At 40.1% G+C, this 17039-nt stretch overlaps 1 protein-coding gene across 1 annotated transcript in view; it reads right to left on the bottom strand.

Annotated features, from left to right (window-relative positions):
* Positions 1-1018: 1018 nt before the first annotated feature.
* The window catches only part of LOC122227832 (fibroblast activation protein alpha), a 73999-nt gene continuing 57978 nt past the window's right edge, over positions 1019-17039 (bottom strand). The window contains 6 exon segments of the mRNA XM_042952564.1: positions 1019-1406; positions 2863-2936; positions 3199-3271; positions 3775-3839; positions 4915-5014; positions 13068-13122. Coding sequence (XP_042808498.1) covers positions 1305-1406; positions 2863-2936; positions 3199-3271; positions 3775-3839; positions 4915-5014; positions 13068-13122 — 469 coding nt within the window. The 3' untranslated portion in view covers positions 1019-1304.

Genomic DNA, 17039 nt, shown 5'->3' on the forward strand with positions numbered 1-17039 from the left:
ATGTGGCCTGCGTGGGAGTCATGATTTCAGAAAGCAGTAGTGGAGAGAGAGCTGGACAAAGAAATATGTGACAATTCTAGAAGAGTCTGTGGTCTATGGTCTGAGGCCCCTTCCTGCTGTAATGCTCCATGCCTGGATTGGTTCTTCTGGTTATAGAACATGAGAGAAGGGATAACGGTCTTCTGCCTGCAATGAGGAAGAATCAAGCTAGAGGTGGGGAGAAATCATCTAGAGCAATCTAGTGCCAGGGAACACATCAATGAAAAGTCCCCTAGGGAGTGGCTTCATGGCCACTTCCAACATTCATTTAAGAAATATCTTCGGTGACCTGGATCTTTTTAACTCTGTGGCAACCACAGTGATGGAAGCCTCCCATAATTTTCTAATTGACGGGGACTGTTACTGGTGGAGTATCACCTTCGTGATTGCAAGCATTATGGCTTTTTTTTTTCTTTATTCAAAATGAGCTCGATAATGTAGAATTCAAACCCCAGAAAAATCTCATCGATACAACACTTTTCCTTTCTGGCTGTCAATCTCCATTTTATTTAATTTTTTTGCTGTTTTAGTTTTGTGTGGCTCAGTAATCTGCAGGCAGTTAGCATCACTAATTCTTAAAAGAGATACAAAATAGAAATGTTTCCAAATTTGAAGCATTTATTAAAAGGAGCTTGAATTTAAAATTCAGACTTTATCCTTATCAAATGCTTTTGGCCACATTGAAGAAATTTGGGAGAAATTTAAGAAACATTTCTTGGAGGGACAGCATAGAGGGTAAACATCAGGATGACTCTGCAGAATGCATCTCAAACTTGATTTCTGAACAATGCTTCTGCATACCCTGAGCTACTCATTCCAGCATCTGGAATTCTAATTACAAAAATCCCAAACTCTTGGGTTCTTCTCCTCCATAACCACCTAATATTATTCATGTGCTTCCTTAGTGTAAGCATTTTTTTTTCTGTAATAAAACCGGAGACTGAAATTAATTCACACAGACAAAATAATAGCACTTTAACTTCTGACTTTATTATTTTCCGCAAATAAACAGGTGATGAAACATTGTCTGTGTCCAAAGCAAAAGGCATGGTTGCCTCTCCTCTTCTTTCACAGAGTGCCAGAAAATGTAAACAATCTTTAGGAGGTTGAACTTCTGAGTTTTAATTTTCTGCCAGCCTTTAGAACATCATTCATTTGTTTGTTTGTACCAGGATTTAACAGCAGAAAGAGTAAAACAAGCAAATGGTCGGAGGCATTTATATGAAGTGTTCAGACTGCGATACAGACTTGCGTCTGCATCATTTTTAGTCGGACAAAGAAAAACACTGCTTTAGGAAGTGGGTCATGTGGGTGTATAAGTGCTTCGTGGACAGGCCGGAAATGCCATGGTTCTGGTCAGAGTACCACTGAAACACAAAGGACAGAAGCCTCTGTTACAACTACAGGCACATGATGCATCTAGCTTTGACTTACTCATGCTCTCAGGTCCTGGTAATTTTTCTAATATTGTGGTTGAAATTCTACTTAAGCACGCTCAAATAACTAAACTAGCTTACACGTAAGCATTTAGAACAGGAAGGTATGAAAGCCTTCTATTAACCCTCACTGTTCTCTCACATTCTTTAAGCTGAGATTTTAGGTCTTGGTGGCTGAGCTTTAACAGTGGCCAGCATCCCGGGGGGGGGGGGGGTGCGGGGGGGATCCGGAGGCAGGCATGGGTTCCAGAGCTGGTGTGTTGGGTCTATTACTTTGCTTCTCTGGAGCTTGGTTTCTTCATTTGAAAAATGAGGAGGTTGGATTTGATTTCCTCTGAGGCTCCTTCTAGCTCAAAAATTCCACGAGGCTTTTAGCCTCTGAATCCAATTCCTGTCTGCTGCAGGAAATCCACAACACATATAACTGTAAACACCTTTTATAGGAGTTAAACATAGTATCATTAAAAACACCCAGGGAGACGGCATTATAAATTTAAACTTCATTGTTGGGGAGATGCTGGTATGATGATTGTTTTCACTGAATAAAGGTAGATCGTGGTCGTGATGGAATGCTCCACATACTCATCAGGTGAATTTATGTTGGGGGGGGAGGGTCACAATAAAAAAGACCAGAAAAACCTCACGTCCGCTTTTGTAAATTATTTTTAAAAACCAAATTTCCAAAAATGAGGGTTTCCTTTTCTAGGTTCTTATTCAGGAAAAGCAAGTGAGGGGGAACTTATGCTCACCGAAGGGGGGAAACAGCTGTCAGGGGTTGTCTCCCTTGCCGTGGTTTTCACCTTACTTTTCTCTCTGCTGTCATTTCCTATTCCTCATGCAACCTTGATTTTACAGCTAGCTCATTCATTCCTTCGCTCGGTGAAAACACCAGCTCGTGTGCTGGGCCAGGCATGTGTCAGGTGCTGAGAACACACAGATAAAAGGGCTCTCTGAGCGGAGCCGCCTGACTTCCCGGAGCCTCGGAGGCCTCTGGTAACATTCCATGATTGCTTCTTACTGGGTAAACAGAGACTTTTAGCTGCTTTGGGTCTCCCGGCCTTTGTGGGGACTCTAAGTATGTAGCTACACTTATGTAAGCAGGATCGCAGAACTATTGGATTTCGAGCTAGAAGATCAGCTCATCTCACGGATGCCTTTATTTCATATATGACTCAACTAGGATCCCTGGAGGTGACATGGCTTGCTTAGTGTCCTTCAGGGAGTTCATGAAAGATCTGAGACCCATCTGCTAATGTTCTGCCCACTCTACCCTACAGCCAGTTTGCCAGGTTTCAGTAAAAAGTAATAATTATAATCAAAAAATAAGATTCTTCCTTTTAGCTTACGGGTCTAAGGCCGTGAACATGAGTAAAACGAAATTATGTACCATTGCCTGGAAATCCACTTGTGCATTAACCAGAGCTTTAGCAATCTGTGCTGAGTTTTGAAAGTGCACATTATCTGCAACAAAGAGAGAGAGTTAAAGTGCTGCTAAATACCAGAAAGCACAGAGTGACAATGTACCGCCTGGAAATGAACACCGACAATTATCTAGTCATGCAGTTGACATTGTCAGCAGTGAGTAATCACACTCATTTATGGAAATGTCCCTGACTCTTAGGTACTGACCCTGAGCATAGGCATAGGAGGATGCTTAATGTTTCTTAAACAAAGTGATGTTGGCTCAGTATTTTTATGTGTAAGAGTCTTGCTTAAACCTCACCATCTGCTGTTCCGTGGATGAGAAGATAGTCTACATTTCTGAAATATTCTGCTCTTGCCATCACAGTTGAATTCTGGAAAAGAGGAAAAATTAACATTTTAGTTGCTGCAAGTTCTAATAGAAAACTAGCTAAATCATTGTGCGATGGACTTAGCACCAATACTGAAATTATGTATTGCTTTGGTTGATAAATATTTAAGAGTCAGAGCAACACATTTTCATCATCATTTGCATTACTTCCATCTGATTCCTAGTTTGAAAAACGGAAAGTTTATGTGTCATATGTTACATATGAGTGAGACCTTAGGCATAGATGATGCCCGCTCAAGCTGTGTGGGGGTTGGGGGTGGGCAGCACGATGGGGAAAAGGGAGGTGAGGGAAGGGAGGATGGGGAAAGAAAGAAGAGAATCCAAAGAGAGTAAATTTCTTTCTAGGGAGGTGTTTTGCAGCTAACAAAAGATCATCGCATTTGCCTGGGGCCCCAGCAAGAGTGTAAACTCTGAATGACTGCTTCAAAAGTATGTGGCACATACTGGAACTCAGTTAATGACCTAAATTAAACAGAACGTGCTTACTTTATAGTGCTCGAGATTATCGTCCTTTGTTGGGAGGCCCATGAATCGCTCCGTGTAGATAGATGCTGTAAAACATATAAGAACATGTTGTTTGCATGTGAAATGGTTCATTTCACTAACCAGCAAGACCCCTCAGTTTGAGAACTGCTCACCACTTTCCCCTGTGGAGCTGCTGAGGAAGGTTCTTGCTTTCCTTTACTGTAATGCTCCACCCAAGTCATTTGCTCTGCAATTTGCCTCAGTAGGGCTGGCGAAGCAAAGGAGGAAACAGGAACAGCTAACACGAGAAAGGATGCTCTTAAGTTTTTTCTCTTCTACCCAAAGCCCTTCCGTGGGGGCAGGGTGGGGGGGGGGGTGGAAATGTTGAGCTAGGGAGGACCTTATGGGATGACCTCATTATATTTTAAAAGAAATCACAAATGCAGCTGTCTCTAGTACTTTTATTGGTGTCTTACTGTGGGGTGGAACTGTGTCCCCCAAATCCTCCTCTCCCAACACACACACACACACACACACACACTTTTTTTTTTTCTGAATAAAGATTCCCTCCAAGTTATAGTGGCTTCATTTCTATCCCAGCACAGGGACGAGGATCTGATGAAAGCTAGTTTTTGTTCAATTATTAGAGTTAATTCCGACTGATCATCCCGCGTTAATGTTAATCATAAAAATAGGCACACACGGGAGGTGTACTTCTCAACAAATTTTGGTTTGTTTTTTGTTTTGATTTCTGGAGCAAAGGAACTGGCAGCTGCAAACTGTGGTGTGGAGGTGAATAGCGGTGGCTCTGCCTAACTTTGCATACAATGTGCTTAAAAGCCAGACCTGCTGCACCTGTGTGCCTGCGAAAACAAAGAGCTGGCTCTGGTTCTAGAGGTTTGGTTTAGCAGGAGGCACAAGGTGTTGGGGGAGAGACTAACATACTGGGTTTTAGAAGAGTCCTTCCTCATTCTTAAGATTTCTTTGATTGCTGCAACATGATTATAATGAATCATATAAACAACCTCGTTTATAGATTGTATTTTCCCCAGTGAAGCTGGGGTGAATTTTACTGCATAATTTGTTTTCCTAGCAACCTCAAATATAGAGTAATTATGTGTTAAATGTTTTCGCAGCAACATTTATGAAATGTTTCCATACCGTAATATTCCCAGCTGGAGACAGGAGCCACTGCTATCCCACATTTGAAAAGACCGGTTCCCGAAGCAAGGGCCAGTGATGAAACATAGCCTCCGTAGGACTGTGGAGACATCATTGCAAGTCAGTCCCAGATTTGCTTTCAGAAACTCTCCAAGATAGTTTTATAGCAACTCCTCTCACAATAAGTACTCATGGGCGCCGGGGATGTGCATGGGGTAGATTAAATGTCTATCTTGCACTCTTGGCAGTGACTTCCACCTGACACAGCATAATTTCACCCCTAGTAAACTAAAAATACTTGGTGTGCTAATCAGAGCATGGCAGGGGCAGTTTAAGAGATATTTATAATTGTAATTTTTCTGCCAAAATTCTTTCCTCCATATTTTTCCAAAGAAGACCTTGCCAGAGCAAAACCAGGATTTTACTTGAAAGAAATGCACAAAGAAAGCAGATTATTGCCCAAATGGAAAAGCGAGATACTTCTCACAGCTTGCAAAAGTCCCAGGAGGCGGAACTCACATCTGTGTATTAACTTATTTGTTTTCATAATAGAACAATAAGGGAAGGACATATGAATCTTCTGGATATTGAAGAAATGGCCAGAATTTGGGTATAATGTAGTGTTATATATTCTGCTCTGAAGATTTCTGGCAAAGCAGCTCAAAGGAGGAAAAGCCATTGTAAAGTCTTACATAGCCCCCCACAAATTTAATGGAAGAACAAAGACATGCAAAAGGGGATACAAATGGCACAGTCAGGAGTAGGGTTAACTCTCATCAAGTTTCTTCCCCAAGGAATCAAATAGATGGCTCACACATGTGACCCTGACAACAGGAGATGTCTGCCTGTGTCACCTGGATATTTGAACCTTTTCCTAAAACTGAAGAAAAGAACACAATAAGGTGGCATCTCTCCCTGGAAGTCAAAGGTAGAAACATGCCTGAGAGAGATGCTTCTCCTGGGAATGTGGACTAAACAGTGCCCAGGGTCCTGAGCCCTCCAAAATGTGTGTGCTAGATTAAGAAGTGATCCTCAGTGCATATTCTTGCCCCAACACAGGAAGGTTCCCACAAGTCACAAGAGAACAGTGGGACTTTCCAACTAGAAATGTAATGTGTCTTGTACTTAGGACCTTATAACCACAAGCCTCTGGGAGCTATTCCCTTAGATCAGCAGATCTTATCACCCTTTGCCAACAGAAAAGTCAGTCTTTAGAAAGAGGGTGAAAGAGTGAGTGGGAGAGCTTTATAGAGTGAGAGACAACGGGCAGACAGACAGACCGACATGGTAGTGAGGGCAGGTCAGTAGCAAGGGTCTATTCTCTTTCTTTTTTTTTAAAGCTTATTTATTTTGAGAGGGGGGATGGTAGAGAGAGAAGGAGAGCGAGAATCCCAAGCAGGATCCAGACTCTCAGCCCGGAGCCTGACGTGGGGCTCGAACTCACAAACTGTGAGATCATGACCTGAGTTGAAATCAATATTCAGCCGCTTAACTTGACTGAGCTACCCAGGCGCCCCAGCAAGGGTCTATTCTTAACCTGTGAAATACATGGTATGGGGCGGGGGGGCGGTAAGCTAAACAATCTTGCTGAATTGATGAGTTCAAGGAAGAATTCTTTGACTAGTTTACAGTTGTAGGTTTCCAGTTCTGAAGAATTTTATGGAGGACCCTTGGCTACAAAACACAGTATAGAAGAAGCATCTCCAATTATATCATGGCCTCCTTAGAGAAGACTAAAACATGTTTTAATAGGGGAAATATATTTTAAAAATGGAAGGAACATTGGGTTTAAAAATCTTTTGGGTAAGTGAAAATTTTCCCTTATAAAAATGATTTGTTTTAATTAGTAGGTTAGTAATGACTATTACTGAAACGGGAGTTCTTTCCTTCTTTCTTTCAGTTTTAGGTTCAAAGACAGTAAAGTAAGCCTGAGTTAGAAATATTATCATTTGTGGTTTTATTGGAAAACTGTGTTCACTACAGGTAACAACAGTGGGTCCCGCTGAAATAGCATGAAACAAGATTTGAAATCAAAGGCGCTTCTATATAGTGAAAAGGGTTTTGAACATTTCTGTTTGAAATCTTACAAGTTATGAATCTGTATCTACCCAGTGATTAGATAATAATGCTGTATCTAAATAAAATTTCCGTGTTTGCAGGATGAATACAAATTGTCTCTAGGAATTTGTAAGAGCAAAACTGGTGTAGCAGCAGCACAACAAAAGTAGGTGTTCTTTAAATTCTCAGGCAGCTTAGAAAAGCTATTCCTATTGTAGAAATGAAGAGGAAATAAAATAAACCCGAGTTGACTTTTTTCTGCTCTCCCATGGGTGGGGCTCCAAGGCAGAGTGGGTGGCTGTCGCAAGAAAGGAACCCACGGAGCAGATTGGCCATGAGAATTCTAGAATTTTGTCCTTTGCACTTAGATGCCTTGCCATTTTGTTTAAATGAAGGATATCTTTAAAAACATTCTTAGAAGGGCACAGAATTTTGAAGGGTTTATAGAACACTCTTATGTGAGCCATAATGTACATTGGAACATTTTACCTACAGGCGATAATAATAGATAGTTAATGTTTGTATGGCCAAGGCTGTTGTGACCTTCTTTGAGGACCCACAACTTTGCTTCCCTTCTCCCACCTCAGATGTCCCTCTGCTTGTTGGCTCTCCTAATGTTTTCTGGAGCCTCCAAGCGTGATCTAGTCCCAGGACCTTCACAAATGCTGCTGCCCTCTGCCTAGAACACTCTAGAACTCTGCCTAGAACACTGCTTAGAACATATCTCCGAATATGGGCAGGGCTCACTTCCTCCCCACTTCAAGTCTTAACTCAAAGAGTCTCACCCGTCCTTCTCATCTATAATTGCACCAACCCTGCTTCATGCTCCTTTCTTGTTTTGGCTTGGTTTCCACCAGGGCATTTTATCATTTAACATCTTATTCATTTTACTTATTTATCTTGCTTGCTGTCTTTCTTCCCAACCATTCCTAACTCCACAAAGGTCGACATTTTCATCTGTCTTGTGACCAAAGGTATCCCCAGCCCTGAGAATAAGGCCTGGAACACAGAAGGGAATAGACTAAATATTTGACGAATATGTGACTTTCCTATTAACTCAGCTAATCTTCACAATGACTTGGTGAGGAAATCAGGGCTGCATTTCATGATGAGGAAATTGAGGTTCGGAGTGAACGTAGAGGACTCTTGGAGTCATGAAACAGCAGAGCCGGGACTCAAAGCGAGGACACCTTCCTCTACAACCCATGACTTTCCGCTCCGTCCTTGCACTAGGGCAAACCTCTTTGGGGAACTTTAAGTTTGGAGTCTAATGTAGTCTCATTAGAGGTGCATTTGTCCTACTTTTACATCGCTGATCGCACATAGCAATTCAAATTGCTTATAATTAGTCACTGGAAGAGAAAGGAACTAAGATTAAATCATGAACTAATGCTTATTCAACACCACCTGGCTAGGCCTATATTAACAAAGCAAGGCCCATAAATGAGGTTGTTATTCTAATAATTTAGGCAAAACCCCTGCTGCTCTTCAATTGTGAGAATAATTACTTCAATTTTTCTTCAAATAAACCAGTGTTTTGCAACCTCAGCACTGCTGACATTTTAGGCTGGGTAATTCTTTTTTGTGGGGAGCTGTCCTGTGCATTGTGAGATATTTAACAGCATCTCTGGCCCCTACTCACTAGATGCCAGTAGCACTCTCCCAGTTGTGACAACCAAAAATGACTCCAGACATTGCCAAATGTCCCCTGAGGGACAAAATTGCCTAGTTAAGAACCAGTTATAACAGACACTCCCTAGGCATAGTGTTGGGTGCACAGTGGATATCTAATAAAACTAAAAACAGGGCTCCTGGACTTCGATTTGTGTGAGCCAGAAAAATAAAAGGGTAAGATAAAAATGCCTCTTCTCCCCTTCTTAATCAGGATAATGGAGGGAAATGCAGGATTTTCATCTTATTCACCCACTGACTACCAAAAATTTATGTGGTTAGCTGCAGTATGTTTCTCAGACCACTCTGGCGCCTAACACTTCATACAAACAGATATTTCCTTCCTTGATATGAAACAATAATAGCTAAGCAATGCTCATGGTCGTTCTCAATATCTTCCTCTTTCCAGTCTTCAGTGTCTTGCAGGCTCCTGCTTATTATACTAGAAAAGAGCACTTGAACCTCTTCCCACCTCATACCTCACTGCCTAAATTCAGGCCGTGGGCATTGGTTGCCCATATTACTGCTCACCTAGCTCCTTGGCTCACTCCTTCTCCTACCTCATATCTTCCTTCGCTCTGCAGCCAACAGGATCTTCCTAAGACACCAATTCTATTCCCTACTGACTTCAAGAGCGCATCTCAAAAAAGTATCCGTGGAATCAAATACTTTTTGGTAATACTGTTAATCGAAATCTCTCCTTCACAGAGCCAGCACACACTATTATGTAGACTTTATAATTTACCAAATTATTAGACCAGATAAACTTTTCCTGAAAAATCCCTTGGTACTAATAAGATACATGTGGGGGGACACTGACTTCTAGGATTAAATTTAGTTTAAACAACATCATCAATATATGAGATAGCCAAGTATTATGCCAAACGTTTGAGAAACAAATCTAGAAACAGATGAAGTCCATTCCCTCGATGAGCTTACATTTTCATAGGAGAAACCAATAGACAGACAAGATAAACCATGGTAATTCCCAGAAGAGCAGTAAAAAGAACTATTGGAGGACAAAGAAAGTCATGTCTGAGTTGGGTTTTATTTATTTATTTTTCAACGTTTTTTTATTTATTTTTGGGACAGAGAGAGACAGAGCATGAACGGGGGAGGGGCAGAGAGAGAGGGAGACACAGAATCGGAAACAGGCTCCAGGCTCTGAGCCATCAGCCCAGAGCCTGACGCGGGGCTCGAACTCACGGACTGTGAGATCGTGACCTGGCTGAAGTCGGACGCTTAACCGACTGCGCCACCCAGGCGCCCCTGAGTTGGGTTTTAAAGAATAAGTGAGTTTTCCATTTCAGAGGAAGAGGAGGGGGATGGAAGAAGATGGACACATTGCAGGTACAAGGAGCAGGATTCACAAAAACATGGGAGTGAGGAAGCACAGACATGAGTCAAATTATTCATAAGGCATGGGGAAAAGTGGAAAGAGATGAGGCTGGAAAAGCAGGTTTCAGCCAGCTTGTCATGGGCTTTGCATGCTAGGAAATATATTTGGGCACCAGGTCAAGGTTGATGTGTACATTAGAAAATGTACAAGCATATAAGCAGAAAAGCAACATGGTAAATTCCCGTTTTGGAACAATAACTTCATTAGCAACATTGCAGCTTGTGAAGTCAAAGCAGGAAGGCTAGTTCAGAGGCAACTGAACTACCCAACCCATGGTCCTTGGACCAAAGGAATCAGCATCACTTGTGATCTTGTGGGAAATGCAAATCCTCGGGCCTCACCAGGGAGTACTGAATCAGAATCTCTGGTGGTAGGGCCCTAGAACCTGTTTCAATAAGTTCTTCAGGTGATGCTTATGTAAGCTAAAGTTTGAGAAGGTCTGATCTAAATTACATATGAAGAAACTTGGACTAAAGCACTGGCTGTGGGCATGACGAGAACAGATTTAAATGTTTGAAGGTAGAATTGATAGACCTTACTAACCACTGGAGTGTTGGAGCTGGGGAGCAGGAGAAGTTGCAGATAGCTCTGAACTTATTATTTGGGTGACTAGGTGTGTGGTGAGGTCCTTTAATAAAGATGAGGACTTGTTTTAAGTAGACTATAACAAGTTTAGCTTGTGTGAGTTAAGCCTGAGCCTCTTGTAAGACATTGATTTGGGATAGATGACCAGTGAGCATTTGAAATGTGGAGCTGAGAAGAGAGGTGGGGGCTAGTGGCAGGGATCTGACTGTCATCACCATTTTTGAAATTACCTGGGTGTCACCAAGGAAGTGAAAAACAATGAGGGCCAAGGTCAGATCCTGAAAATCACCAACATTTTTAAAAAAATGAATGGAGTGTAATGATGATGGAGACAGAAAAATAAGAGAAATGTCTGCAAAGCCATGGAGAGAGCCTATTCTTCTCTATGCAGTCTAAAAGTCCTCCTGTTATCTGGCTACCTATCTATCCAAACTAATTTCCTACACCTTCTTTAGTATGTATGGATTACACTTCTGAAGTTTCAGGCATCCAGACCAACTGTGCCCTACTCATTGCTACCTTCGGACCCTGGCAATGTTGTCTCCATTCTCTGGCATGACCCACTACTAACCTATCTTCACTCCCTCATTTCTGAATCTTCCCTTAGCTCTCATAGCCAGAATTAACCAGTCTTCTCCCTGGTATTCTCCGCGGTAAGTTGTGTCTGTCTTAACACTTGGAATGTTGCTGAGCAATTGCTTTTTTGCTCTCTGTTTTATCTAACAGAGGGCCAGGGCTATAACTTATTCATCTTTTCATCTTCTAAAGAACCTAATATAAGACCTAATTGAGATCCAATAAAAATGTACTACATGCATGAAAGAACGCATGAATCAGTGATCGGATGGATGGGTTAAATAACTCTTAAATAATTGATAAATAACAGTATAGTATTAAGGTCTTTTTCCTTCAGGATCTTCTGGGCCCTGCTGATTCAGGGGTTGCTCATGCGTTGCATCCGGTGGCAGTTCACTTATTTCCCTCTTCCGCGCATGTTCTCAGGGTTTAGCTTGCAATCACTGCCATGTTGGAAAGTAAGCAATAAAGGGGACCTAATATACTACTTCTTCTAGAAGCATTTGCACAGACATCGTGAGAATCCCTTATTGAAGAATTTCAGACTGATATGGATGTATTTTGAGGTGATGAGTGGGTTCTTTAAATCATCCCACATAGATGGTTCTCTACCAAACTAATACCAGGATGTTGTAGAAATGAAATTAAAAATTCCACTTTCTGATTATTTCAGAGCTTGCAGTAAAAGCAAAGTAAAAGTGTAAGAGAAATGGTAATGATTACATGGAAGTGTTCCGCGTGAAATTTGAATCTTTTGAAAATTTACTTTAGGAAATTTCATAAAAATGGATGGAGAGATTTTATCTGAAATATTTCACTATAAAAATATTTCATTTATTTCCACCCATTTGAATTCCATTCTGTTTAGATATTTAACATTTGATAGTTTTAAGAAGGACCAAATGGCTTGAAGTAACAACTTTCCACAAATTCATAACAGCTCTTCATCTGGTCACTGAGCTGAGAGCTGAGTCGGAGCCTGCAGATTCCCTTCAATATTGGGTTTCATTCCCTCCATCTTGTGCAGGCCGCTCTCAGAGAAAACAGCCAAGAAAAACAACCCAAGCACAAACGGCTGCAAATTGACTTGCAAATGTACAAATTCAGACCAAAAAGTGAAACAGGAAATCTTCTTTGAAGGGTAATTATCATAATTTATAATGGGCAAATCTAAACTCTTTCCAATATTTCTCTAAACTTTCCAGTGACTTCATTGCCCATGATTGGGAAGTTTTGTCTCTTCCTTTTAATGTGTATTTTGAGAACCTGCACAGCTCCTCAAACGTGGGCAGTTATCTCCATGACCTATAACTCTGAAACTAAATTATACTCCTCTCCAGTTAGCACAAATTAATGTTAAGTCTGGTAAAATAATTTGATTACCAAAAAAAAAAAAAAAAAAAAAAAAGAATCAAAACAGCCAAGATATGACTGGGATAGGCTAGGTACTAGGGAATTTGTATTCTAAAAGTTCCTATAATTGCAAATGTTAGCTTAGTTTTTCATTAAAAAAATGAAATTATGAACTCTAAAAGATCTTTATTAACTCCAAAATAACAAAGGAAATGAAACCTTTGATGAACATAGTTCAATTCAGGATACTGTAATCTAATACCAAAAAATTAAGTAAAAATGTATCAATTATGAGTTAATTTGCTACACAAGAAAGAAATTAAATGATTGGGAAAAAGGAACACTTAAAGCCACCACTTTGAAGCCTAGATTACCCAAACTGACTGTTTCCATTGACAGATTAAATTATGTTGCAACATTAACATTTCATGAGAAACCTTATAAGCGAACACTTTAGAAAATTATGATTGCTGAACTGAATAACAGGCATAAAACATATAAAACAACTCACCCAGCCCCATATGGCTATTCTTTTTTCATCAATGAAACCCATTTCTATGAATTTTCTAAAATAAAAGAAACAAATTTTTAGAATTTTAAGTGTGTACACATGACATTTACTTCATTACACAAGCATATTTAATCCAAAGATTTAATAGAAACGCTTCATTTTCTTTGTTTAAACACATGCATAATAATGCTGCACTTACAAATAATTAAAAGAATATGATCATGTTTTCTGCAAAGCATAAAAAGGATCCTTTAAGGCTCTACTGTACATCTATTGAGTCGTACTTTCGGGGCTGAAAGTCTACTATCCTAATTGCGGGAGTGAGTTACTCGACTCAGAGAGGTCAAGACCTAGTCTTACAGTAACACAAGAAATACTAGCACCATAACTAGGACCAAATATCCAAATCCTCAGATTTTGGAAAAAAAGATTTGCATTGTTGTTGCCTTAAATTTTATCAATGTTAAATGCTTAGATGTTAATGATAATGGCCATCTCATTTTCGGTAGCTTTCATCTGCAAAAAAATATCCATCCCTCTCCCATTCCATACTTAGGAACCCTCGGTTTGTCACAGCATGGATATGTATCTTTTAGGATATGGTCATAATTCGTTTGCGTTTCATCACAGAAGAGCCATCGTTTGAAAACTATTTTGAAAATAAATGTCTTCTTAGGAGTAAGAGACCGTGCTGAAGGACAACTTTTAAATAAAAGTCATGGGAAGCCTTCAGAAATATAACTTTGCAAAGTCGGTGCGAAAATGGGAATATTTTAGGCAAATTTATCCCATGCCCCCTTGAGGATTGGTGTTCTAGAGCAATTGTGGTTTATTTGGGGGATGGTTTGATAAGAACTCCAGGAACTCTCAGAGAAGCAGGAGCAGTGGAAGAAAATAGCAAACTGGATGAGCCATTGCAGAGACCCGGATGCAACAGTAATGGGAAGGCGAGGAGAACGAAGTGGCACACGCAGCGCCAGAAAAAGACCATTTTTTTTTTTGTTCCCTATAGTTATGTTAATGTCCTTTGTCATTTTTCTCTGGAAGTAAGATGTAGTGGTTTCATTAGTTGAATAATGGAGTTTCTTAAGGGGATTTCACAGCAACCATTTTGCTCGTTGCATTGATTCAACATGCACGTTTCCAATGCACAGAGGAGTTGGGCAAATGCCCGGGACAAACAGATGGGAAGAAGCCCCGTCAGTCACAGCTTACCCTACACCGATTCTGAGGGACACTGAGGAGTCTACGGGGAAGAAATGCAGCAGCAAACGGGAAGTTGCTACCTGTGTGGATGCTGTTCATGATAAAACAGAGAAAATGTGCAGCAAACTGTGGCATTTCGGCAATTCTTCCACAAACTTCACAAACCAAATGAAAGAAGAGAAGGTTCGCTCTCTTTGTTAAAAAAAAAAAAAAAAAATCTTGCCACTCGTGCTGGAAGACGGTTCTGAGCCATAAAATCAATTTCGATTTTATGATCTCCCAGAAGCTAGCAATCATATTGCCTTGCATCTGGGGTAAAAGCAAATAGCAGGTGATGCATGGGAGCAGGAAATTCTTAACAGCTCCCTTCCTCGGTTTATTCCGAAAGGATGACATTTACAGGAAATGATAGTGCAATAGTTAACATGGAAATGAAACATTAACACTTAATGTGGCAGGACTAGGTTAAAGGTTAGCTAGATAACCCGAGCACTTTAAGGCCACCAAAGCTCTATAAAATTTACCTCCAAATTCTGAAGCGCTTCCAAAGAGAGTTATCAGAAATACTGTTGATGATGTGGTTAAATGAAGAAAAATGTTAGGAACAAATGAAAAGGCATTTTGGAGGCTAAACTGAACTTCACAACTTTTCTCTCATAAAAATGATCCTATTCCAAAGGTCAATTTGGAACCCTAGGGATCAATTATTATCCTATTTTGGAAATGTTCTTGTTGATGCCAGGTATAACAGTATGATAGATTTTTCTCACCACTAACCTTCAAGTTATATAAAAATTTTAAATTGTGGGAATGCCAAAAGTGCCAAATATACCCCAAATTAGTAGAACTGATCCTATAACTAACGAAGTTTTGTGGGACCTATGTAAGTACCATTTGCAGAGAAGTCTGGGGAAAGCAGGTCTCAGTTTTGTGTGTGCTTTGACCTCACAAACATCTCCTTGGAAGCATTCTGTTTTGTGTAGTCAAAGTAGTGAGCTTGTGTGGCTTTTTTTTTTTTTTTAACACTGCTTTGCTTTGTTTAAATCTATTTATTGAGTCTAGCCTTTACTGTCATTTCCAAATAGGTACACATGATTTTCTTTTGGTATGTAAAAAATTTAGCCAGATTGCATTTTATTTAGTTTTTATTTTTTAAAATATAATTTATTGTCAAACTGTCTAACATACAGTGTGTATAGTGTGCTCTTGGTTTTGGGGGTAGATTCCTGTGGTTCATCGCTTACATACAACACCCAGTGCTCATCCCAACAAGTGCCCTCCTCAATGCCCATCATCCATTTTCCCCTCTCTTCCACTGCCCTCCCCCCATCAACCCTCAGTTTGTTCTCTGTATTTAACAGTTTGCCCAGATTGCATTCTATATGAGATTGAAGGGGATAAATTTCATTCTTTTGTGGGAAGGTAATTTGAGGGCTACCATAAAGGGATTACAATCCCAATTCCCATGTCAGACATTCAGTGTCTGATTCCCAAAACACTTCTTGGCAGACATGCGGTTGAATTATTCCCAGGATCATCATTATAAATCTATCCTTTTTAGCTTTTGTTTTCTAAAAGCATCCGGTTCCAAGGCTTCCCTTTCACTTTTGCAGAATGGCGCTTTCAAGCAAAGCCAGACCAGCCTCAACTGGCATCTCCACTGTTGCATACGTGCTGTGCACGGGCCACACAGCCTCCCCTTGTTCACTAGGGTGTTTAGTAAAAGTTCCATCTAATGGCAATGCTGTCCCTTCAGAGTGCCAGGGGTTTATCCATTTTACAAAGATTGTAAGTGCACTGAAAGTAGAGATTATAAAAATTGCACAGTTTTGTACAGAGTGGATTGCAATGGCATACATTAATATTTGATCTGTTGTTGAATGGCTGAGCAAATGAGTGAACATATGCCTGCTCTATAGCAGGAAGACTTTCTTTAGATTCCATCCTAAAAATGGCTCAGAGAAGGTAAAGGTAGCCAATAACTGCCTCTGGTCTATCTTCAATTCTAAATGCCAAAGACATTTATATTATTGTGAAAATTGGTACAATTTGTGGCTTCATGTCCTATATATTGAACAGCAGAAATAACAATTTTAGCTAAGGCCTGTACATGGAATTCAGGTTTAGATTTTCATTCCATCCAAGAAACACGATAAGAAGCTATCTGCTCTGTTTCTTGAGGTATTCTTAAATACAAATGCTGCAATTTTGGTGGTAAATAAGTGCAAAAAACATAATGATGCACTTTGTTGTTATTGGTAGATTGGGATGATGAGCTGCTTCTGTTAAGTTTGGTTTTCAACCAATGCCAGAACAAACCACTGTTTAGCGCTACGAACTTTGGAAAAGATGTAACTGAATTACGAATGAGGTATAATCTACATCTGTCTTTTGATGTGGTCCCAGGGTTGCGTATCCTTGGTGTTTATTGCGTGGTTTAAATAAAAATAGATGTGACCTGCAGTGCCGAGAAAAATAATAATAATCCTTAAAGAATTAGGTCTATAATACTGACAATGGTGTTCATATTTCCACAATGGTGTTCATATGTGAGAAACTGATCTCGTGGTGGATTTTTCTTTGAGCTATCTCTTCTGTGTCTCTCCATCGGGCAGAAGATTATCCTAAATAGGTTAACAGCAGACAGGCCAAATAATCTGGATTAGCAAGAAAGATGGAGCCTCCTAGAAATGAGGTGTGAATGACACCTAGAGATTTCATAGTGTTATTTAATAATCTACTTATTCGTTTGTCAGATTTTATTCA

The sequence above is a fragment of the Panthera leo genome, chromosome C1 (genome assembly GCF_018350215.1).
Source record: "Panthera leo isolate Ple1 chromosome C1, P.leo_Ple1_pat1.1, whole genome shotgun sequence".
In the NCBI taxonomy this organism is placed as follows: Eukaryota; Metazoa; Chordata; class Mammalia; order Carnivora; family Felidae; genus Panthera; species Panthera leo.